The sequence below is a fragment of the Dendropsophus ebraccatus genome, chromosome 1 (genome assembly GCF_027789765.1).
Source record: "Dendropsophus ebraccatus isolate aDenEbr1 chromosome 1, aDenEbr1.pat, whole genome shotgun sequence".
NCBI classification, from domain to species: Eukaryota; Metazoa; Chordata; class Amphibia; order Anura; family Hylidae; genus Dendropsophus; species Dendropsophus ebraccatus.
Window position 1 is genome coordinate 8,694,860 of NC_091454.1, and position 11,231 is coordinate 8,706,090.

Below are 11,231 nucleotides of genomic sequence, written 5' to 3' on the forward strand. Positions count from 1 at the left end.
GTGTAAACCAGTCTGCATAGGATTGGGTTTCACTGACACATTGTCCCTAAATGTTTCCATTTTCCAGGTCGACATTTATCAGACTGTACTATAAGGCAATCAAATGAATGAGGGGAAATTCTCTACAGTAAGAGCAATTACACAACGGTGTCCAAGTCTAATGTAACAATTTTGTTTTTTTTGTCCCTACATGTCTCTGTTGTCCCAGGCTGACAGTTAGTAGACAGTTTTATAAGACAATTAAATAATGGGGGAAGGATTATCTACAGTACAAGTGGTTACATCCAAGAATTCCACTCATTCAGCAACTGTCTCTGTGACAGAACTGCTGGTAACCCAAAATGGCACAGATCTAGAAGAGGATAACCACGTGTACCCTTAAAGGAGTACTCCACTCCAACAGTTATGTTGCTGCCCATGATAGATTATAACAATAATGGAAGGAATTGTTAGTCCTATTCCGTCTCCTTCCCCCAATTCTGAGCTGCTACTTTCTGCTGAAGACACAAAAATCTGTGTGTGAGCTTTTCTCTCCGTCTTCCCCTCCTCCCTCCTGAGACGGCTGATGTAAACAAGTCCCTGGCAGGCTTTATCTGCAACATTGTAGCTTTTTTGTAATGCTGGGAGGTTTAATCACAGTAAGTTTATCAGCAACTTGACTCCAGAATAACCCTCCAAGCATTACCAAGAAGCTACAATGTTGCAGATACAGCCTTCCAGGGACTTGTTTACATCATCCGTCTCAGAAGGGAGAGGGAGGAGGGGAGACAGACAGAAAGACTCACATCCAGATTTTTGTGTCTTCAGCAGAAATCAGCAGCTGAGAACTGGGGGAAGGAGACTGAATAAATAATAACAAGTATGGAAGGAATTGTTAGTCTCACCATGGGCAGCAACATATCAAACGTTATGAGCGGAATACCCCTTTAACCTACAGTAACCTGGGCACCTGGGGATACTAGTGGTATAGGAAATCTTAGCAACCAACATGAGGCAGCAGCTCAAGATGAGAATAGGTTTTAGATAGACATGTCGGGGGTTCTTTACTGTAAGAGCCTGGAAACATTCCTAGTGGGAAAAACAAACTGAAATTTAAAGGGGGGGGGGGTGTGATTCTTTACTGTAAGAGCCTAGAAACATCCCTATGGGGGAAAACAAATAAAAAATCTAAAAGGGGTGGGGGGGGGGGGCCCCGTGAGTGTGGTTCTTTACTGTAAGAGCCTGGAAACATTCCTGGGGGACATTTTGAGGGAAAAAAAAAAAAAAAAAAAAGGAAAAAAAACCTCTTGATTTTATAGGTGGATTTAAAATCCAGTTTATTTCTTATTATAAACACGAAGCCGCCATTTTTTTTTCCATTTTCTCCCCTACATATTAAAATATGGCAGAGTCTTCCCAGGATCCTCTTTATATTTACAATTCATAGAAAAAAAATTCTTATAAAGAGGTCAAATGGGTAAAAAGGAGTCCATAAAGTTTATAAAACGCGTGGGGGCGAGGGTCTCGTCGTCACTGTCGGCCCGTCTTCCCGTTCTCGATGGCTTCAGATCTACAAGAAAGGACGGAAGTGGCAGAGATCAATATCCGCGAGGCATCAGGGATCAAAAGGGGCGGAGTTATGCTAACGGCAATTGCACTTTAATTTTGGGGCGTGTTCTGAAACAGCATTAGGGCGGGGCTTAAATTTTATTTAAAATAGATCAGCTGCAAACAACAAACCTTTGCCGCCATCACCAAACTCCTGCTGACAGGTCTAGGCGGAGTCTTACTCACCCGTTCTCCTCCTTAAGGTGCTGGTATAACTCCGCCTTGTTATTGACGGAGTTCAGACGCCCGATAAACTCCTGGTGTTTCCTGGAATTTGCGGTGTTTATTCTGTTGCTCCATAGAGACAGCAGAGACATGGGGCCTGTTGGGGATGGCCAGGAAGAGTTGTCATGATGTACGGTCATAGAGATGGATAGGAGATCCCCCCCCACACACCTGGATGACCTGACTGACCTTTGGACTTCTCTACCGGGGCCACATCCTCCACCGCGATGTGAGGTTTCTTGTTGGGGGGCTCCGGGGAATCGGGGGAGTCCTTGATCACCTCGGTCTCCATCAGCTCCTCTTTATCTCGGTCTATTGATGACTTCATCCTAAAAGGGATGTAAGAATGAGACAGAGACCGCCCACGAGGACCGACCCTCCTCATCTCCATAGTTGTGGGAGCACTCACCGCTCGGACTCTGACCACTTCTTGTCATGGTCGTACTCCTTGGCCCCTTTGTCAGACTTCTCCTCTTTGTCTTCTCTCTTTCGGCCCCGTTTCTTGCGCTGCTCCTCCTCCTCGGGGGGCTTACTGCGGCACGCCTGCAGACACTCCATCACCCGCTGGTGCTTCTCCGAGCCGTTAATATGCGCCCGGACCAGCGTCTCCAGCTCATTCCACATTATCCGGTACTGCTCATCCCTGATGGGATCAAAGGGAAGAAGAATACAGTAATAGATATATGTAATCCCCAGTCAGTCTCCTCCCCTCTCTGGCAGCTGTAATATAGTCCCCAGTCAGTCTCCTCCCCTCTCTGGCAGCTGTAATATAGTCCCCAGTCAGTCTCCTCCCCTCTCTGGCAGCTGTAATATAGTCCCCAGTCAGTCTCCTCCCCTCTCTGGCAGCTGTAATATAGTCCCCAGTCAGTCTCCTCCCCTCTCTGGCAGCTGTAATATAGTCCCCAGTCAGTCTCCTCCTCCTCCTCTCTGGCAGCTGTAATATAGTCCCCAGTCAGTCTCCTCTCTCTGGCAGCTGTAATATAGTCCCCAGTCAGTCTCCTCCCCTCTCTGGCAGCTGTAATATAGTCCCCAGTCAGACTCCTCCTCTCTCTGGCAGCTGTAATATAGTCCCCAGTCAGACTCCTCCTCTCTGGCAGCTGTAATATAGTCCCCAGTCAGTCTTCTCCTCCCTCTGGCAGCTGTAATATAGTCCCCAATCAGTCTCCTCCTCTCTCTGGCAGCTGTAATATAGTCCCCAGTCAGTCTTCTCCCCTCTCTGGCAGCTGTAATATAGTCCCCAGTCAGTCTCCTCCCCTCTCTGGCAGCTGTAATATAGTCCCCAGTCAGTCTTCTCCCCTCTCTGGCAGCTGTAATATAGTCCCCAAATCAGTCTCCTCCTCTCTGGCAGCTGTAATATAGTCCCCAGTCAGTCTCCTCCTCCTCCTCTCTGGCAGCTGTAATATAGTCCCCAGTCAGTCTTCTCCCCCCTCTAGCAGCCTTAATACAGTCCTCAGTCAGTATCCTCCCCCCTCTAGGAGCTGTATAGTCCCCAGTCTTCTCCCCCCTCTAGGAGCTGTAATATAGTCCCTAGTTAGTCTCCTCCCCCCTTTGGCAGCTGTATACATACATACATATATATATATATATATATATATATATATATATATATATATTAGTCCCCAGTCAGACTCCTCCCCCCTCTGGCAGCTGTTGACCATGTCAACCAATCAGAGCACGGCTTTCATTTCTAAAACGGCTTTGGAAAAAAATAAAATCTGAGCTGTGATTTGTTGATATAGTTTAGGAAGGCCCCGCCCCCTTCCCCAACCACCACTAGACCGGCCACCATACCTCTTGGGCCCCTTCCCCCTGGTCCCGGCAGTAGATATGGGGAGGGGGTCGTTCTTTCGCTCCATGTCCACCAGATTGTAGATGGTTTTCTGACAGTTCAGCACGTCGTCCTCGGTCAGGGTCTCCTTCACGATGACGCTGGCGAGCGGCACCACCTGCGGTGGCGGCAGAGAGAGGGGGCATCACCATTGGTTCCCATGACTTTCCCTCCTGCCCCCCCCCCATCCCCCACACACTTACGGCCTGCATGTTGAATATGGTGGTCTGGGAGATGATCATGGGCCAGTAGCGGGTATGCCTCTCCAGCTGGCTCATGGCCCGCTCCAGCGGTATCTCCACCGTGCCGTCCAGCTTATAGCGGCTCTCCAGGAAAGGCATCAGGCGGTTCTCTCTCATGAACTCCCCAAAGTCCTACAAGGAAACGGTCATATATGGTGATAACGCCAGATAGACGGGATGGTGGTCGGGATCTGAGATAACTTTGCTCCGGACCATTTACCTACAAGTTTGCGCAATATCAACCAATATTTTTTTTCTTTTAGACATCATAAAATCAAATGAAGGGGGCATTATAATTCTGGCTACAAAGGGAAAGCAAGTCGCATGAATTTGCGCAACCAAAAATATTTCTGAAATTTTTTTAGATTAGTGAATCCATTCCAATTGAAATTTGCTCAAAATTTCTCCTAAAAAGATTAGTCTAAATTGTTAGAGATTTGATTTGGTGAATGATGATGCAGAGCATGTGAAGGGAGCAGGAACCCCTATTAATGACTGGTGTCCCTGCTCCTGTACACTGAGCAGTCATGCACACACTGTATACCTCACTGCTCAGATGACAGTCGCTGGCCCGGGTGCAGCATGTAGAGTTATGTAACTGGTGACATCAACACCTGCTTATTTAACGGCACCATCTGCTCTGCACCCGACACACTAAAGGTCATCTGAGCAGTGAGGTATACAATGTATGTTCAGAGTAAAGGAGCAGGGGCACCAGTCACTGATAGGAGTCCCTGCTCCTGTTCCTTGTTTGGTGAATTGAGAATGTAAAAAAAGAATGAGTGAGATATAGAATGTATACATAGCCGCTCACTGTAAAGGAGCAGGGACACCAGTCACTGATAGGAGTCCCTGCTCCTGCACATTTACATTCACCAAACAATTTGGACCACTCTTTTAAGTTTTGAGCGATCTTTGATTAGAATCGATTTACAAATCTCTGATCATAAACAAATCGCAGAAATACACAATTGATCAAATTTGTGGGTAAATGGTTAGGACCAAAGCTTTACATTGTATACCTCACTGCTTCGATGACCTTTACTGTTTCAGGTTCTCGGCGGATGGTGCCACGAATGGGGACAGGTGATGATGTCACCAGTTACTGAACTCTACACCCGACCCGGCGACTGTCATCTGAGCAGTGAGGTATACAATGTATGCTGTGCCTCTCAGTGTACAGGAGCAGGGACACCAGTCTATTATAGGAGTCCCTGCTCTTGTTCCTTGTTTGGTGAAACTGTAATGGTGCGTTCACACCTACAGGATCTGCAGCTGATTTTCTGCAGCAGATTTCATTTAAATAACTGAACACAGCATCAAATCTGCTGCAGATCTGCTGCAGATCCTGTAGGTGTGAACACACCCTAAAAGAGGTATGAGTAAGGTATAGAATGAATGCATGGCCGCTCAGTGTACAGGAGCAGGGACACCAGTCTATGATAAAAGTCCCTGCTCCTAGACTAGAATTTAGGAATAAGATATAGAACTGAACATACGGTAATCCTGTAGTCGGTGACTCTCCCCCCGCAGCCCTCGCTGATGGACGGCGGATCCTCCAGGATGGAGCGGGAGCTGCTCAGGACGTGCAGGAAGATCTCGCCCCCGTGACTGCTCAGCATGTGACTGATCACTTTGGACCCCGATTTCCGCGGCTGTTCCAAAAGGACCGAACGCCCTGCAAACGATAAAACACGATCAGCCGATCCCACGCGGCGGCTGCTAATCTGGGGTATAACAGAAATGGTCCCGGATTACCGTTCAGCAGGAAGTTAGTGAGGCAGGACGACGGCCGGCTGTTCACGTCTACAGGGGAGATCCGGAACGCCCCGGTGCAGTAATGCAACTCTATTGGAGGAGGAGAAAAAAAAATACTAAAATATATAAAGTACCAGAATTTTTCCCTAGTTCAGGTAGTCACAGCCCCGCCCCCATCAGTCAATCTCAAACCTGATTGGCTAAGAACTTCCCCCTCTTGTCCAATCAGCTAAGAGGCCCCACCCTGTTAGTCACCTGACTAAACATCGTATCGTTCCACCTTCTCTCTACTCACCCACGCTATTCGTCCTCGGCGTGCACCATTTTAAGGTGACTGTGTCTTTAAGAGTGGGCTCTCGGCTGTTACCAACGTGGCCGTCTCCTAAGAGGCAGAAGAAATTCACCGTGTGTCTTAACGATCTAATATTCCGGGAGTATCCCTCAAAGCAGCACAGAGGGTTTCAGGAAAGAAGCGGGTGGAGGGATAGTGGAAGGGTCAGTGTCCTCTCAGCAGCACAGAGTATTTTAGGATACTCGTATTCTCGTGAGAGGAGAGGAGGACGTGAGATGTGAGGAAAATGGCCCACAGCAGCACAGAGTATTTCAGGAAAGGGGTGCGCTAGTGTTTTGGGGAGGAGGTGACCCGTTCACTCATGTGATGAGAATGGAGACAGGTGGGAGGTCAAGGTGTAAAAAGAAAGGCAAAGAGTTCTAAGCAGCGCAGAGTATTTCAGGACCGGCGCCACATACCACTTCTAATAAACTCTAAGTGCGCCTCCTTGTGGTGCAGCAGCTCCACGTCGTAGTTGGCGGAGGTGTTGGCGTGTTGTTCTTCCTTCATACATGAAAACACAGAAAAGAGACGAGCAATGAAACCGAGAGCGGAAGATCGGGAGGAGAACGGGGAGGGGGGCGGAGATTAGAGCGGCGGTGCCCACCATGGTAATAGCAGGGAATGATGGCGCCCCCTGCAGGAGGGGAAATTCTGGCTGAAGTACAAGTGTGTACTCACCTACCGCATCACAGCTGTATAAAGCAGCAGAATAGTGAGTGCAGCTCTGGAGAATTATTCAGGATGTAACTCAGGATCAGTAATGTGATGTATATACACTGTGACCCCACCAGCAGAATAGTGATTGCAGCTCTGGAGAATTATTCAGGATGTAACTCAGGATCAGTAATGTAATGTATATACACAGTGACCCCACCAGCAGAATAGTGAGTGCAGCTCTGGAGTATAATACAGTATGTGACTGACGATCAGTAATGTATATACACAGTGACCTCACCAGCAAAATAGTGAGCGCAGCTCTGGAGTATAATACAGTATGTAACTGACGATCAGTAATGTATATACACAGTGACCTCACCAGCAGAATAGTGAGCGCAGCTCTGGAGTATAATACAGTATGTAACTGACGATCAGTAATGTATATACACAGTGACCTCACCAGCAGAATAGTGAGTGCAGCTCTGGAGTATAATTCCAGATATGTAATGTACGTATAATTAAGTATTGTATTTAAGCCAGAATTTCCCCTGACAGGTGGGTCTGTATTGCTCTCTGGGATGTCACGCTGATGGTATAACCTAGGGAGAGACCAATCTCCAATAAGTAATGGCACGTCCCATAGGGGTCCGGCAGCCATATTGGATGTCCATGAGGTGCAGATTTTCTTAAAGGAGCAACATTTCACCACTTATAGGACCTGTTTTCAGCTATGGGGCATTGTGGGTAATTTTCTATCTTACCAGGCAGACACCATTACACTGTTAGTTACTGAGCACAGGTTAGATCTCACCATTGGTTACACAAGAGGGGAATAAAACGGGCAAAAAACACAGGGAGAAGACACCACAGTACACAAGAGGGCAGAGACTTCTATGCAGCTACGACCCCCACAGCAGAGGATGGGGGCAGGGGGGGCGGGGGCTTTGGTTTCTCAATGTCTATGTCTCAGTAATAGAATGTAGGCAGGAAGCCAGTCTTATCCGGCAACGCGTTTTAGGGGCCCGTGTTGCTTGTGTCGGAGGGAGGCGGTTTCGGAAGTGTACTAACCTGATCACAGACACTGATTGTGGGCTAGTAAAAAACAGAAAAACGTGATATGGAGAGAAAAAAAAAAAGAAAAAAAAAAAAAAAACACAACAGAAAGTTTAAACAAAAAAAATTATATTAAACTAAAATGAAAAAGTTTAATTAAAAAAAAAAGAAAGAAGAAGAAGGTCTGGAGGAGGAGCGGAGGGGGGGGTCTTACCTTCATGGGGATGTTGGTGATGGTGGTCGACGCCAGGTCGAAGTGGAGCTGGACCAGCTGGTTTAGTTTGGTGGCGAGATGTCGGCCGGCGCGGACGCTGTGGACCTCGCTGGTCAGAACCGAGGAAAGCTGAGCAGGAAAAATGAGCATAAAGTTTTTAAAGTTTGATTTTTTTTTTCCTACAAAATTTATTGTACAGTACACTGCAATAAATATTGTATTGCAGTGTATGGTCCAAAAGTAGGTGGACAGTATATGTAATAGGGTTATGAAAGGGGAAGATTTATCAAACATGGTGTAAAGTGAGACTGGCTCAGTCGCCCCTAGCAACCAATCAGATTCCACCTTTCATTTTCCAAAGAATCTGTGAGGAATGAAAGGTGGAATCTGATTGGTTGCTAGGGGGAACTGAGCCAGTTTAGGCCTAGATAGCACCATTACTAATACAGCTGTAGGTAGGAGGTGAAACAGCAGAGATTGGAGTGATCTCAGATTTCGGGCCCTGGCAGTGGGGGTCATCTGTCATACACAGCTGGAACCTGCCCTGTATGGAGCTGTCTTAGCTCCTGAGCCTGCTCCATGTTGCCCCCAACATAATCTAAGTAACACCCGGGGTCACATGACCTACCTCCTTCTTAGGCCGATCTGACACGAGGCTGTCGTCCCCGACCGGATAGGTGTGTATTAGCACCAGCTCACATTTCTGGATCGGCATGAGTCTGCGGGTAGTCACATGGGTTATGGGTTACTGTCCGCTCTAGGGTGTATACAGCGGATACATGAGGGGGTGATGGGGGGCAGCAGGGGTACTTACTGGTCCGATCCGGCCGCCAGCTTGTTGTGTTCATGTATCGTCTCGCTGACACAATCCTCCAGCATCTGGACGTGACTGTCACTGGAAAGACATAGAGAATAAGGGGTTAACCTGACCCCTGAACCCCAGTCCTCTGTTCCCCAATGGCAGAAGTATAGGAGAGTAGTGGACGAGGGTTACCTCTTGGCATTGGTCAGGCAGATGATCCTCCCTCTGTTCGCCACCCGCTCCGCATTCTCTATCAGCGTCGTCCGCGCCTCGTGCTGATAATCTGTGATCTTACACAAAACTTCCACCGCAGCCACCAGGCCATGCAGGATGCTGCAACACTCGGGGTCTGCACGGGGGTTCGGGGGTCCGATAGCAGCTAAGGCCGCCATTAACTGAAGAGGCAGAGGAGGATAAGGTCAGACTGGAGCATTATAAGAGGAGCGTCTGATATCAGTCACATATGATGTAATAGGAGGTTATATCAGTGCTGGAGCATTATAAGAGGAGCAGCTGATATCAGTCACATATGATGTAATAGGAGGTTATATCAGTACTGGAGCGTTATAAGAGGAGCGGCTGATATCAGTTACATATGTTATATCAGTACTGGAGCGTTCTAAGAGGAGCGGCTGATATCAGTCACATATGATGTAATGTCTGGAGGTTATATCAGTACTGGAGCGTTATAAGAGGAGCGGCTGATATCAGTCACATATGATGTGATGTCTGGAGGTTATATCAGTACTAGAGCGTTATAAGAGGAGCGGCTGATATCAGTCACGTCTCTTGATCCTCACCTCCTGCAGGTTCTGATCCTCCTGGGTCCATGAGTTCAGTATCCGGGAGCAGGAATCGCTGACTATAAAATTAACCTGGAAACAACAAAGCCATCAGTTCTGGGTCAAAGCCGGCAGTAGATCAAAAGTACCGGGATTCAAGCTTTAGGGCCCTAGTGCAAAGTCCCTGGCAGGGGCCCCAACATGTACTCCACTGCTGGAGTGTATGCGGTAGAAAAGCTGCTGCCGCCCTCCCCCAGCACTACTATCCCCCCCTCCCCCAGCACAGGACCCCCTCCACTATCCTCCCTCCCCCAGCACAGGACCCTCACCACTATCCTTCCTCCCCCAGCACAGGACCCTCACCACTATCCCCCCCTCCCCCAGCACAGGACCCTCACCACTATCCCCCCCTCCCCCAGCACAGGACCCTCACCACTATCCCCCCCTCCCCCAGCACAGGACCCTCACCACTATCCTCCCCTCCCCCAGCACAGGACCCTCACCACTATCCTCCCCTCCCCCAGCACAGGACCCTCACCACTATCCCCCCCTCCCCCAGCACAGGACCCTCACCACTATCCTCCCTCCCCCAGCACAGTACCCTCACCACTATCCTCCCTCCCTCAGCACAGGACCGCCTCCACTATCCCCCCTCCCCCAGCTTAGGATCCTTACCAGCTTCTTGAATGGGAAGATATCGTACATGATCCGGCAATATTCCATAGACGCCTCCACGGCGCACGTCCACAGGGATTTGGAAATGGGGGCCAGCGGGATGATGCCCTGGGTGCGGTTCTTCGTCAACATATCGAACTCCACGTGCTGGCGGCAGGACTCGGCCATGTACGGGCAGTGGTCCACCACAAACACCGTCTTGTGAGACTCCGAAAACACCTTCATCCTGACGCCTAGGAAAGAGGAAAAATCATCACTGACACCATACGTTGTCTATCACCCAACTTTCTAAGAGTCCTGAGGGATCATGGTCATTAGCCAGGCAGGACTACAGGAAAGCTGGGTGACACTATTATAACTCATATGTTAACTATCATTCTACTGTCCAAGGAATTCAGCTTTCCTGAACTCCTGAGAAGCCCCGGGATGGGTAACACATCAGAACTATGAAACTTATCAGTTGTGGAAAGTTGAGAACCCCCATAGGAGCTGTAGTGGTGACCACAATGGCCATCACCCAGCTATCCAAGAGAAATCTATCACCAAGAAGCCATCATATAGATTATTAGTGGAAAAATGACGGCACGAATCACATGACTGCTGGGTGACGGCACGAATCACATGACCAATGGGTAACAGAGCGGATGGAGACATGGCCGCCTTTTATATAGGTTACACTGCTGCTCTCTGGGCATGATGGGAGTTGTAGTTCTGTGACAGCTGGAGGGTCACAGGTTAGGGAACCCCCTGGAGAGATCTGTATATACAAGAAGCCTAAAACACACAAAAAAAACAACAACAAGGACACCACGTGACGTCTGCAACAATGTATCACAAAGTATCCAATCACCTGCTCAGAGCTCCCAGGAAGAGTGACGGTGGGGATAGGAGGGGTCACATGGTACACATTGGGGGGGTCCCCCCGGCCTTCGTGTACCCCCAGCCCCGCACTCCGAGCGCTCTCACAGGCCCCGGCCGCCCCGCTCCTCCATAGATGGCAGTTTCGCGTTCTCTTCCCTTTTGGTGCAGTCCGCTCGCCGTACATTACCTCACGTCACTGGCGCCGCGCAGGCG

At 48.8% G+C, this 11,231-nt stretch overlaps 1 protein-coding gene across 2 annotated transcripts; it reads right to left on the reverse strand.

The window, feature by feature from the left end:
- Positions 1-1,286: 1,286 nt before the first annotated feature.
- On the reverse strand, positions 1,287-11,205 carry INTS13 (integrator complex subunit 13). Of its 2 annotated transcripts, XM_069965978.1 has the most exons (18): positions 11,008-11,205; positions 10,158-10,390; positions 9,501-9,575; positions 8,893-9,095; positions 8,713-8,793; positions 8,527-8,617; positions 7,899-8,027; positions 7,700-7,723; positions 6,391-6,475; positions 5,936-6,022; positions 5,641-5,730; positions 5,382-5,560; positions 3,844-4,014; positions 3,604-3,758; positions 2,222-2,455; positions 2,002-2,141; positions 1,774-1,909; positions 1,287-1,549 (listed from the first exon to the last, which is right to left on the reverse strand). In XM_069965978.1, exons 2-18 carry the CDS (start codon positions 10,380-10,382, stop codon positions 1,510-1,512), a joined length of 2,145 nt encoding a protein of 714 aa, XP_069822079.1. In that variant the 5' UTR covers positions 10,383-10,390; positions 11,008-11,205; the 3' UTR covers positions 1,287-1,509. The 2 variants fall into 2 exon arrangements, with proteins under 2 accessions (XP_069822079.1, XP_069822088.1); XM_069965987.1 differs by lacking the exon at positions 7,700-7,723 and having other exon boundaries at positions 11,008-11,204.
- Positions 11,206-11,231: the final 26 nt, after the last annotated feature.